This window comes from Manis javanica, chromosome 7 (assembly GCF_040802235.1).
Source record: "Manis javanica isolate MJ-LG chromosome 7, MJ_LKY, whole genome shotgun sequence".
NCBI classification, from domain to species: domain Eukaryota; kingdom Metazoa; phylum Chordata; class Mammalia; order Pholidota; family Manidae; genus Manis; species Manis javanica.
This window is the reverse complement of record NC_133162.1, coordinates 137,869,780-137,883,610: the sequence shown is the minus strand read 5'-3', so window position 1 is coordinate 137,883,610 and position 13,831 is coordinate 137,869,780. Positions and strand designations below refer to the sequence as shown.

The 13,831-nt window shown below is 49.4% G+C and overlaps 1 protein-coding gene across 4 annotated transcripts in view; it reads left to right on the top strand.

Annotated features, from left to right (window-relative positions):
• The window catches only part of CNTNAP5 (contactin associated protein family member 5), a 597,575-nt gene that overhangs the window by 133,291 nt on the left and 450,453 nt on the right, over positions 1-13,831 (top strand). For all 4 annotated transcript variants that reach the window (XM_073241652.1, XM_073241653.1, XM_073241654.1 and 1 more), the window contains exon 2: positions 13,193-13,297. In XM_073241652.1, coding sequence (XP_073097753.1) covers positions 13,193-13,297 — 105 coding nt within the window. The remainder of the gene's footprint in view (positions 1-13,192; positions 13,298-13,831) is intronic.

Here is a 13,831-nt window from a genome sequence, read left to right as displayed (position 1 = left end):
TGTATTCTCTCATTTAGTTTTGTTCCCTGTAGTTCCAGACTGAGGCTTCCCCCAGTTTCCTATCTCAATACAACCATTTCCATGGTGATTCAGCATTGCTGTTAGAGGTGCGCTGACAGTGGATGGTGGGGTGTCACCACGGCCTCACCAAGGTGACTCAGTGGCCATTCCAAGACTTTCAGAGGAAGGCCTTGGTTTTTAAATGCTGATTGCACGTCGGTGTCTCTGCAGTAATGTAGAGCGAGTGCTGTCCTACGGGTTTGTGAGCAGGGCCAGCCAGTCAGGTGTAGGCCAGCCATGCGAGGGACCGAGGGACGGGGCAGGGCCAGCATTGGAAGTCAATCTGAGTGTCCGTGGCCAGTTGTCTAGGATGACCCTTGAGGCCAAAGTGTGAAAGGACAGGGTTGAGGGAGTCCAGGAAGGCTGGGAGGTGAGGCTTTCTGTTTCCAAGTCCAGGAAGACACCTCAGATGGCAGAAAGGTGAACCAGTTAATTAGGTAGCCCTGGAGGGAGAGGCAGTGAGTCAGAGACCACCCTCCTTCCCCCTCATCCCGTGACGTGGTGGCTTTGTAGACCCCAGAGATTCCACCCTGTGTGTGTTCAGGATACTTCAGATTCGGAGAAAAATCTCTGAAAGGGGCCTGGCTGACGTCTCCCTTGGAAGCTGTGAGAGTGGAACTTCAGCTCCTCCTTGGTGATGTAGGTAAAGATCGGTTTATAGCTCCTAGATATGTACTAGTTAGAATGTATGTAGAAACCACTTGCTAAATATTGCAAGAGTGATCGGGGGACTGAGAGCAAATGAACACGATGGCTGAAGCATCCCGGGCCCGTTCTGCAGGATGGTCAGAGGCCCGTAGACGCTAACAGGCACTGGACAGACTGCGTGCCCAGCTCTGTGACCCTGGGCAGGTCTCTTAAATGCCCTGACTCTATTTCCTTACAAGACCAGGACAGAAATGCCAAACTTATAATTGGTATTAGGAGGGAACAATGAGTTCATGTATGAAAGTCACCCGTCACTGTGGCCCACTGTCTGGGCTCAGTAAGTGGTGTGTGCAGCTGTAATGAGGGCATTTATAACAAGCAGAATGGTGCACATATGGCCTCCACTGCAGCACACGTGGGGTTGGGAAGGGGTTCCAGCGTCCACACAGTGCCACGCTGATGGTCTTTCCTTCTCTGCCGCTGCCATCCCCTTTCCTACTGCCCTGGAGCTGGGGCAGCTTGCCAGGCCCTCTCTCTGTGCTACCTTAAGAGCCAGATTCCAGAGGTCTGAGTGGGGCCAGTGGGGTGGCTAATGTAAAACAGTAAAATGAGAGGAAGCCAGAAAAAGATCCCCAGTGTCCTAGAGTTTTGTGGACCTCAGTGTGGCTCATGGACCAGCCGCACAGGAGATCTGGGGCTTGATCCTCAGTCACATCGTCCATTTTAGCAACATACCCTTGTAATTCCTGCTCTCAAGAAGGTTTGAGAGCCACTGGTCCAGGGAGCACCCCAGGAGACCAAGAGCAGGTGCCTGGTCCGTGAGGAGCAGCGGAAGCTGTGGGGGTGCTGGAGAGGGTGAGGCATCCCCAGGAGGTGCCCACGTGTGTCCACTTCTCTTGGCATCACGGGCACAGAAGGAAAGAAAAGTTCTGTCCAGTGCAAACATCAATACATGTCACGAATGAACAAACTATGAAGTCATTTCGACTTCTCAGTCTTCGTACGGAGTCAGGACAAGTCTGTTTGGCAAATATAATTCTCAGGACCACGTGGAATGCATTCATGTTTTCCTAGTACACTGAGCTTACTTCCCAATTAAAACTCCACTCAAGCAAACCAGAAGCCTTCCAAACACATTATACTGACTCTAAGGAACGAGGCGCCGTGAGCCAGTCCATCAAAATGCAAAATGAAAACTTCTGTCTGGAACTTTCAGAACAATGCTGTGCATTAAAGGTTTTATTTTCTTCTATCATTTATCTTCCAAGGCTCGACTCATAACCACTTGAGACAGAGCTAGAGCTGACAGGGAAATGAGAATCCTCTGCCTTCTTGCCCTGAGGAAATGCCAGCAGGGGATTGTGAAGCGGTGCAGTCATCAAAGCTAAACTTAACCTTGTTCAGGAGAACTCTTAACTTTCAAACCATCTCCTTACCAGGCCCATTCAACTTGCAAAGTACAGTGTTGTGGGGGCCGGTGGGGGGGTGGATAATGGGAGAAGAAATAGCAGTGAATGCATTTCAGTGTGATGTTATTGAGACTTGAAAGGGTGACTTCTCCTGTTTTGCAGTGACATTAAAGCTGAATGTCTCCGTTCATGGGCACCTACCACTCCCTCCCTCTCCATTAATCTTTGCTCACAGTTTTGGGATACACTGCTTTCTGTCTTCAGCAAAGAAATGCAATTTTCCCAGGGTTCTAATTGCTTTCCAATGTGCGTTTTCTCATGGTATTTGATTGCTAAAGATTTCCTCCAAAATGAGAGATATTTATTGAACACAGTACAATGTATTTTCCTGCTATTTTTAATCTGTTCATGCATAATTTGAAGGGTTGGGTGTGAGAAAAACGGAAATTAAACTCATCTGACCGTGACAGATTGCAAACTCTGAATACAACTCACACTTTATTGATGCTTTTAAATTACAGCACCAAATACCTGGACATGTCCATATAATATTTATAGTGTTTTATGTCTTCATAGTGATAGCCAACATTTGCTTAAGAGTCACAGTTGCAATTCAGAATGAGCAAGAAGAACATTTTACAAGGAAAAGTAGAACATGCTGAAGCATTTTGCCTGGAACAAGCTTTTATTTTTAGCCTGTCCCCAAAAAATCATTATTAGAGGCCTAAAATGTCTCCAAAAATCATTACATTTGAGGGCCTGGAAGCTCCTTTCGTAGAGTCCTGCAGGATCTTATTCGCTGTCAGGTGGGCAAACTCTCTGGACTACAGGAACAATCGGTGGAGTGTTTTCCTATTGGATTGCACCCCTTTCTCTGTCTTCTGAAGAGCTGACTTCTCTAAAGTACATCTTAACACACAGCACAGCACACCTGATGCAGTAAACTAAATCCAGGATTTGTATGGAGTTTTGCTAAAGGTAGCATTTCCAAAATTGAAGTCTGATAAACTGAGGATCTCAGAATAATTAATATTTATTTGCATGCAGTAAACTAAGGTCTTCTCTCTGGTGTCTTACTGGAATTGGATAAATTTGGGATGAGTATTAGCATACAAAAGAATTCCAGAGACAAAGGGCCAGATTTGGGATTTCACCCTTAACTCTGCCTGGTTCCTTCCCATCAGTAAGAAAAGTCTTTTTAGGAGAGAATAAACACATAAGGCCGGGCCATCCACCACCAGTCAGAGGGACCTACAGTAACTGGGGACCACCGGGCCAGGTCACTGGCCACCCTGCCCAGTCCCATCCCTCAAATATGGTGAAGCCTCCAGGAGAGGCCTGGCGACAAAGCAGGGGTGTGGTCTCTGGGAGACAAAAGCAGTTTGCATGATTTTAGGAGTCAAATTTATGCCCTGTAGACATCAGAGGCCTGTTGGACAAGCCTAATGTTACCGTTAGGGTTACGTGAGCATTTTCTATGTGTCAAGCACTGTTCTTTCTGTCGTTGGGTCATAATAATCCTCATTTGTCTCAAACCCCTGTAGAAAGCAGACCTCATCTCTGCATTTCCTACAGGGGGACGCCTGCAGCCCAAGGAAAGGAATGATTTCCCCAAATTTGTAAGATTGGCCAGTAGAATGACCAGGGACAGCTGGTGATGTGTGTCCATCTGACCCCACTTACACCTGCTGCCGCTTGCACACGTGTTGGACTTCCATGGTCAGGCTCAGTGCCAAATGTCCAGGCTTAGCCTCAGCGCAGAGTCTCGGCTCCCCTGTGGACAGCATGCGGGGTAGGGGGCCAGACAAGGGCTTTGGGGCAATGGCGTCCTCGTCTTCCCAGACTGTGGCGGTGCTGACCATTCTCCATCCATCAGACGGTCACCATTACTACCATCTACCTTCTTGAGCTTTATTTCTCAAAGATGAAGTGCAGAGGTGTTGGGAAAACACACCCATGTCAGAATGGCAGTGGCGACCTCACCAGAGTTCTGGAGAACTGTGTCGATTTTGATCACTCCCCTGGGTGACCTGGGCAGATGTGTCTCTTTACTGTTGCTCAGATGTTTCTCACTTCAGAATGCTGCCCAGTTCCTGCCAGAGTTTTCATCCCAATTTCAGACTGCCTTCTAGTTATCTTAAAATCCGACTTAGCAGATGATCCATCCTCGAGCAACTGAGTCGTGATCCTCACTGAGCCACATGACCACGGCAGAAAGGGAGACGTGGTCCCAAGAGCTCGAGGTCTGATGTGGCCCGACAGCCACAGAGGCCTCTGTGTGCCTATCCCCTGGTGCCACGGAGGACAAGGTGCAGCAGACCCCGACAGGAGGTGGTGGGTCTCCGCCTGGGCAACCACAGCATGCCTCCGGGGCCCTGCATCCCAGGCAGTGGGCAGGGGTTGCTGGTGGGCCAGAGGGAGGTGACATGGGGCCATTCAGGACAGAGTGAGACACAGGGGTGCAGAGGGGGACAGCCCAGCAAGCCGCCAGCGGACCGGGGATCTGAGCCCAGACCAAGAGGCGGTCGTCTGAGCCGGGAGTCTGACAGGCGGGGGCTGGAGTTCTCTGCCACGGACGTGGGGAGCCGCCTGCCTCAGGCCAGTGTGGAGCATCCCTCCTCCGGAGCAGGGTGCGCGCTGCTCGCTCCCATTGGGTAGTTAAGAAGGCAGCACTTTGTAACATTTTATGACTCACGTGTGATCAATATGTGAAAGTACATATATATAGGGGTTATGCATAATAAGGTCAACTGTATATGAGGGTTCACTATGATTTGGAGATCATTTTAATGTGTGGCTTGATTTAAATTTCTCAGCTTTGGGAAGTGATCTCTGAATGCCCCGGGTCCCTGGGATAAGAGAATCCGGAATCACTGACACCAGGAATCTTGAGGTCACCTGTCGTTCTTTCTTCTGGTCGGGTCAGCAGGCTGTGATGGTTCCGGGACGCATAGCTCGGCCTCCTCTTCTCCTTTCTGTTCCACTTGCTGCTGTTTTAGGCCTGTACTGTCTCTTTTACATTTCTGTGTGGCCTGCCACCAGTGGTCTACCCGCTTGGCTCTTACCTCCCCCACCCTTACTCCAGACATGCACACATGTGCATGCGTGCACACACACACACACACACACGTGCTCCGTTCTCCACATTGAAATCAGAACAAACTCCCTAATCACAAATTGATGTGATTCTCTCTCCCAAAGCAGCGTTTCTTACTTTTTTAAGATTATGATCTAAAAATGCAAACATGCAGGCCCCATTTTAATGTCTAAATTTTTTAAATAAAGCATATCTAGGACTAGAATGCAATCCCAGCATTTCCTGCGGGCTCATCCGTGTAGTGTCGTGTGAGAGCTGTGCTTGCTGTGGGCTGGAGGCTCACTGGTCGGGACCAGATGGCATGGTGCCTGGCCTATCACGCTGGAGGACTGTCCACTGAACACGGGAAACATGGGGGATCAAACCTACAAAGTAAACTGCTTTTGGTCTCGGATAGTAAGTGATGCACACAGAGTGGCTGCTGGCTCAGTTATCCTGTCACCCTGGAAGAGCTGATAAAGTGTTCAAGCCATCTGGATGGGCAGAGTTGAAAATGTAGTAGAGCCTGTAAAAAATGTCCTTTCCAATGGCTAGAACTGGAGATGACAAGGTTGAATCTTAGGAGAAAGATGATGGAAAATGAAGGGAACTGACATGCACCCAGTTATGTGACAATCACTGAGTCAAATATTTTACACGAATTGTGTCTTTATTCTCAAGACAAGTTTGTATGTAGTTATTACCCCCGTTATACACAGGGAAGACTGGGATGAGATTGCATTCCGAAGGACCTAGAATTAGCTGCCAAGTCAGGACCTTAATTTTGACTGGGCAGGAGTCCAGTGTCTGGGCTCTTTCCAGATGTGCTGTGGTCTCTACGGGTCCAGAAAGGAGCTCCGCACTGCGCCCCACATGCTGCCCATCTGCTCATGAATGGCTGGTGCTGACCTCACTGTGCTGTCGGCCAGCTGGCTAGTCCCTAATTCAAGCCTGTCTTTTCCATCAGGCATGTTTCCCCAGTTCCAGTCAGCAGCCTGAGGACCCGCAGGTGGTAGTCTTCCCTTTGAGAACTCTGTGCCTGGGCCCATGAAAGATGAAGAGCATTTTAGGAATGTCTGTGGATTGAAGCTGCACTTTGAGATCATGGGTTCCTGAGTAACTAGAATTTTCAGTGTCGTTTAGAACCACTGCATGTAGGAACGTGATTAGTTATTGGGAGTTTATCTCCATGGTCTTTTAAAAAAAGAGGATAGGTATCTACTGAGAAGGGCACAGCTCTGGGAGGGATGTGCACTGTGTGGACAGGGGACTTCTCAGGATTCTTCTTTCCTTCACTGAATGGTCTGTGCTGAATCATTGGAGCAATGCACTCTTTAAGTAAAAAGTCTTTTAAGAGCTTGCATCTTATTTTTCCCATTTTCTCAGTCTTTGTCATCCCTTGTATCCCATTCATTCATTTACCTTTGCTTAAAAACCCCATCAAGCCTGCACCTGACTTGACACATTTATGATGTGTGTGTGTGTGTGCGTGTGCGCATGTGTGCATGCATGTTGGTAGGTGGGGATGGGAAGGCGGGACAGGAATGTGTAGAATGTAAGTTGGATTTAGGAAATTTTTAAATAGGTAAAATTGTATTTCTTCCAATATTTGCTTTTTTCTTTATCAGTCTCCTCTAAGACCCTCTGAGGTAATTGAGCCACTGCCCTCAGCTGCTCCTATTCCAGAGATGTCTGATCCTTACCCAGGAACCATACCTTTCCTCCCATCAAACAGTCGGTCTGGTAGCTGGTGCTCTTGCCCTGTGGGAGCCCATTCGCGTTCTGAAGGTCGGGCTTCTGGTTACCTGGGCGCAGACCCTGTGGGGGTGCTGCTCGTGGAGGACGTGGTCCTTGGTCTCTGGTGGAAGCATGGCTGGCCTCTTACTGCAGAGGCTGCCTGTGGGAGCTCACCCTCTGGCTCTGCCAGCCTGCATGCCCGCCAGTGCCTCCCTGACTTCTGTCAGCTGGACCCTGCCATGTGAGGGGCCCCTCCATGTTCCTGGGTCCTCACGATGCGCCTCCAGAGGCCAAACTGGAGGCTGCTGCTCTGGGCACCTCTGGGTGCAGGAACCGTGTTGTGAGCAGGATTTTAGGAGAGATGCTTTAATCAGCACAGAGCCCAGTGGTCGACTGAGAAGACTCGCAGAGCTCATGAGCTGACACTGGAAAGGCCTGGGATGCATCCAGCGGTGGGCCAGGGGGAGAGAGATGAAGGGAGGGTGGTCCTGGCGATCTCCCCGAGCAGCGGTAGTGCAGTGGCAGCGCTGTGTGCCTCTCGCCTTTCCCTCGCCGTGTGTTCACCCAACACAGACATGATCCCGGATACCAAGGGCTGGGGCAGAAGGCATCCTTCTCAGCGTGAGCTTCATGCCCCGCCATGATTAGTGTGTTGTGGGCCTCACATAGGAAGGGCTCCAAAGATATTTGTTCAGTTAGATTAAGTCATCAATAAATTACATTTAACATTGAAATAGAAGAATACAATAAACCAGTCAATTTGAACCTAATATTTGTAACCTGAAAATGAAAAATAAAAGGTTGTTAATGGCAGTGGGGGAAAAGGGCTGATGAGACAGGAAAGCCACTGGGAGAAGCATATCTTGAAGCCACTGAGTTTGGGCTGTGGACCATCCATGTAGAGATGTTCTCGAGAGTCCGAGGAGAGAGTGAAACGCACGCAGACGAATGGGAGACGGGCCCTTCAGTGTACGAGGGATTCCTGCTGTTGTCTGGGGCCGGAAGCAGATTCCCAGAAGATGATGTAAAATCACACTGACCTTGGCTGAAAGCCCAGTGTGGACACTGGCTTGAGTGGGATGTGGACAGAGGCCCGCCACACCCTCATCCAGGCGGCGTGGATGCTGCCCTGGCTCTGGCCTCACCAAGATGCCCAGCCCACCGCCCGGCCAGAGGGGCCCGTGGAGTCTGGGCCGCTGCTCCTCCCTCGTGCCCACGCTTACCGGGTTTGATCGGAGGCCGTCCGGGCAGGTTGCTTACCCATGGAGGTCGGTACTGCAGGTCCCTCCTTCCTAAGTTTTGGAAAGAATTGCTTTAAGAGCTTGGAGAAAATCACAGAGCCGTCTTGCCAGTCCCTCGACAGGCCCAGCCCCTCTTCCCAAGGCCGGGGCAGCCCACTGTGTGCCCGGGGCCCTGGTTACTGCTGCTATGCAGCGAGCTGTGCATCTGTCACCACCACGATCGGGAGTTTCTTATGATCGCTTTACTGTCTTTAAAGCCTGGCCAGAACTCTGACACCTAGAATGTGCTCAATTGAAGTCTGCTGATTGAACAAAGGGACAGTCCCCCTGCTGTTTACAGCTGAGGCATCTGAGCTGCAGAAAGGTGAAGGGGAGCATGCCCCCCACGAAGGTAAAACGGGACTCGGGATTCCTGGACCCCGAGTCCCAGGTCACCTGCTGCTGTGATGTTCCCGAACATAAGGACTTTGTGAAAAAGGCGTGAATCACCTTTCAGCCTGAAAGCAGGTGCTGGGCTTCATGGGCTCAGGCTCTGCCCTCCCACCACGAAGAGCACAGCTGTGTGCATTCAGCAGGTGACAGTCACATGCCGCCTCACGCAGGAGACGGATGTCAGGGTGGAGAAGGCTCGGCCTTCTTTCCGTGGCTCTATTTGGAGAGCTGCGTTTCTCCGTCTGCTCATCAGGAAGAAATTTATCTTCTAGGATTTCATGGTGGAAAATGGGAACAGGGTCAGATTCAAGAGTACCATTAGATTATTTATTTGTATGGTTTGCTAAGTGAAATTATAGGTAACAAGGGGAAAAAATAAATGAAGCTAAAAGCTCGAGTTGCCACTCCTAAGCTCCGTCATAGGCACTGCACAAAACGCAGACTTTATGTCCTTTGAACAAAGTAGGCCATTAAGTGTGCGATGCTAAGAGGGATTTTATCTCATCTATAAATACAAGTGAATCTTTTAAGCTCCAAATCCCCATATACAGACAATTTACTGTGGTAATCAAGACGATGCTTACAATTTAACTTCAGGACCATCTGTAACTCTATTGGTATTTTAATAATAATGAATGAAAATATATGTCAGCAACAAAAATGTTACTTAAAGTAGAATTATCTTAAGGAGTCAACGATAAATTCTAAGAAGCTGTGTAAATATCATATTTACTCAAAACCCTCTTTTGTGCCTTTACCCTTTAAGGAATGGGACAGAAGACCTTTAGGATAACTGTACACATATATTGAGGAGCAAATCTCATCTTCAGATTGGAAACACCAATAAAATGTTTGAGTGCAGGGGCCATATGGATATTAGTAGGGGGATAAGTTTCTTTTCTTTTTCTCTTCTTACTGTATCTTTCCTTTATGTTATTTTATTTATTTTTATGGTGGGTAGGAGAAAATGTAGAAAGAATAAATAAGGAAGACAAGAAAAACATAGATGAAATTCAAATTCTTTTGAAAATTACAGGCTACTCTTCAATGTCTCTGTTATCCAGGCTATGGAACTGTGACCTTCATTCTTCAGGAAAAAATAGTTCTCAGTTAAAACATTATGAAAATACAACTAATTGGTATGAGACTCCTGTGTGGGCAGCTGGTAGCCCTGCCCCGGTGACCACCCTCTGGGAGTGGGGGAGCCTGAGGTTTGGTCGCCCCGAGCAGTCCTGTCGTGCCCCTGCACCCTAGGGTCTTCGTCTGTAAAGTGAGTGGCTTGAGGTGTATGATTTCAGAAGGTCCTTTGGGTTTTGAGGTCCTGAGTTTGTGAATGTGGGGTACAGTCATTTGCAAACCAGCCTGAGGTTAACGGTTACTGAGAGGAAAGGCCAGGGGTGCTGGGCCCCCCACCCCAGGTGTGGACTCCGGCCTGCCTGCAGTGGGTGGGGGCGGAGCCCTTTACGTGAGGAGGAGAGTAAAGCTGGAAGTCATTTGTTGGAGAAACAGGGAAAATAGTAAGTCTTATGTGAATAAAGGTTTGCATTTGTGAAATAGTCTTTCAGTCCCACCTGATTTTTGTAGCATGACTGGGACTTTGGAGAGCACACCTCTCACGCATCCTCCCGTGCTGGTGTGTCCTGAGACGTGGTCGCTGCTGGGCTGTGCCCATTGGGAACCTAACTTTCATCTCTCATTATGTTTCCAAAGCGTGGCATGTGCCCTCTTCCTTCATGTAAATACAAGCAGTGGACCTGGCTGGGGGATCGGCCTGTGGCAGACACACTGTCAGGAGGCCCAGCAGGGCCTGGAGTCTGACAACGACTCGGGCTGACTGGTTCAAAGCCCGCAGACGTCGGCTGCTCCCTGCCCGGCTTCCGTCCACCTGGGGCCACCCTGGGTCATGTTGACTTGACTCCCCTGGCCCAATGTCTCCATCCTGTCCTCTCCACTTGTCACTGGGTCACCATGGACCCTTAGGGCACATCAGCCACCAGGGACACTGATTCTCAGGCAGGTATTGTGGCACAGAAATGAGATCCCAGAAATGGAACTGTCGGAGCGTTTGCCCTCGATGGCACAGGTCCAGACACGACATGTGCTGCCTTATTCTGTGCTGCAGCCTTTAAAGGGGGCCTTCTCCCCGTTACTCTCACTCCATCCACAGAATGAGTCTGTGGCGGTCGTGGCAGAGACGGCTCTTGATTGTGGCTGTGGGGATACCACTCAGCGCGTCTCCGTGTGTCACACAGAGCCCCCAGGGCAGGAGGTGAACCAGGCCAGACCTCCTCTCCAGCCTTCCTCCCACCAAGGCTGTCCCAAAGCAGGAATTTAAAAAAAACACAAAAAATGCAGCCATCATCTGTGGCAGATCATCTCTCCTGTGCTTTAACAGTAGGGCACATATCTAAAAATAATACACGTTCCTGGATTCAGGAAGGTCATACGGACACATTATTTTGGGGAGCGATCTGTTGGAGGCCTGGTCTCTCGGCAGTTGAGGTGGCAGAGAGAAGGCAGAGGAGGCTGCCCGCTGGCCGGAGGAGGTGCTCCTTCCTCTCTGACTGATGTCTCCCTTCCTTACCACGTTAGGGACAGGCGACCAGGACTTTAGACGCACCCGCAAGGGCCCTGTGGCAAAGTGCAGGCCTCCCTGCCCGAAGGCGTCCCGACCCGCACACTGTTTTCAGTGGGTTCACTGACTTCTGTCTGGAAACACCGGCCCCACAAACTCATGGACACGAGGCACATTTCGGAAGAGGAAGTGGGCTGTGGGGAAGTGGCAGCTGGTGTCAGTGGCACACGTTTAGGAGGTGCATAAACACTGCACTGAATATGCCACCTCAGCTCCCAAAGCCCTCAGCTGGCTTGTGAGGTCGGAGCGCTGTGCATCCTGGGTGAGGGCATCTGGCGGGGCACCGTCTGTACCACGGATGTGGGCGTGTGGGGCTGACGTGACTGTGCGGTGGTGTTTCCCTGCGGCTCGATTCCAGTTCATTTTTCCTAATTCACCTATTCCCTGAAGATGACGGGAATAGACAAACAAGATCTGCATTGCCTTCACCTTGTCTCATGATAAGTGAACAATGTAACAGTTGCATTTCCAGACAAGTGCACGGAGTTGTGTGTGCCCAGCCTCACCTGCTGGCGGAGGCGGGGAGGGTAAAGTGGCCCTGTGCTGCCACCTCTCCAGGAGGACTCATTGGTGCCCAGGTGCCCCTGCTGTGATGGGACGTTTTCTTCCTCCTGAGGACCTGGCTCAGCTTTATGTTTTGTCAAATACCTCAAAATATTTTTCAAAACATTTGTGTTTGGGAAAACCTCAAAATGCACCTTGCCAGTTGATTTCTTTTAACACATTTAACAAACAAAATTCAATCCTTATGTTCCTCATTAGTTTTCCTGCAATTACATGAAATATTGCTCTCTAAGAATTTACTGGATAAACAAGCAGCCTCGTATTCCAATGTACATTTTCTTTTAAAAAAAAAATCAAAACGAATCTTTTTCAAAGCCTTTAGGACGTGGAGTTTACCTTCAAACAGAATTACATTTCCATTTTGTTTTGAATGATGTATGTCTAGATTTCATGAAGTCATTTTGCAACATTCTGTAAGATCAATTATGTACAAAATGGGAAAATAGAAAACCAGTGCCAGCGCTGTTCTGTGGACTGACTGACTGTCTCCTTCCTTCCCTCCCTTATACTCCCTCTCAGCAACCTTTTTTGAAAGCCTATTATGAGCCACATTCTTTGCTAAGGTCCCCCAAAGAATGTGCCGCTTAGTGGAGGATGCTCGCATGTGAGTGACCGGTTGCAGAACGTGTAGGCGACCCGTGTGCTCTGTGAGGAGCAGGTCCACACGTGGGATCAGATGGGCAGGTATCAGTGTCCGACTGGAGGCATATATCAAGACCCACCCCTGCCCAGGACCCCACCCTGTTCCACATTGGCCCAGCATCAGAGAGGCCTCAGAGGCATGCCCGCAGTCAGGGGAGGCTGGAAGGGCAGCTATGAAGGTTGTGCAGGATCAGGCATCAGGTTCAAGACTGCACAAGACGGGGGACTTGTCTCTTACTTCATGGAATATAAATGAATTATTATGATTAGTAACTCATCCTCTGAAGCTTTTCACATGACTGGATGAGAGACATTCTAAGCCATTCTGTCCCTGCAGACACAGCTTTTACAGGAGTCCACAGGGCTGGAAAGCGGGGAGTCATTAAGCAACCTCCCCTTTAATGGTCTCCATACAGCCTGATGTGGGCTTCACTTTGGTTAAAGGACTGGGTGGACAGCGGCCTTTGTGTCAGACAAATCTTGGTGAGAATTCTGGCCACACTATTTTCTGGTGCCGTGACCTTGGACAGACCACTCAGTTCTAGACTTCAGATTCCGCTGCCCCAGACAAGCCTGTGAACCCCTGGCAGGGCGGTCACGGGCAGGAGATGAGGGTGCACAGGTGCGGGAGGGGTCCTGGCAGGGCAGAGGGCACTTGGTAAATGCAGGGGGTCAAGGCCGGGAGTCCACTCTCTGCGAATGTCTCCTGCTGACAGAATTCCCTCTCTCTCTCTCTCCTGTCCTCCAGACAACTGTGATGACCCGCTGGCGTCTGTGCTGTCTCCGGAGGCTTTCTCCAGTTCCTCGGACCTCACCGGGACTCACAGCCCAGCTCAGCTCAACCGGCGAGTTGGTGAGTAGGGGCCTGAGCTGCTGAAGGCCGTGCAGATGGGCACGCAGTGGGGAGGCGGACCAGGGCAGCAGGGCCGCCCGCCAGGCTTGTGCCCAAGAGCGGTGCTCAGAGGAAGGCTGGGGAGGGGTGGCGGCTGACAGGGAAGGAGTTGCGTTTCCCCGCAGGTAACAGGTGTTCAAAGCATGCGGGCTCTTGTTCTACACGCACTATTCTTCTTTGAGTATTGTAAGAGGCTCTGTGAAAATAAGTTTTTTGAAAAGTGTGCTTTATTTTTATATTTCATATAGCTAACAAATAGCTACCAAGATATTATACTTATAAAAAGCATTATGGACTTTTTTTTTTTTCCTTCAGTGATTTCAATGTTTGCAATGAAATAAATGTTGCTAAGTTTAAAATTAAATTTATTAGTTATAGTATTATAAATGTATAATACTCTTAAAATAGATACAACACTATTAAGTAAAAGTAACAACTATATACAAATGATGAATAATCCTACCAGCTAAATGTTCGTTTGTATCACACTTCTAA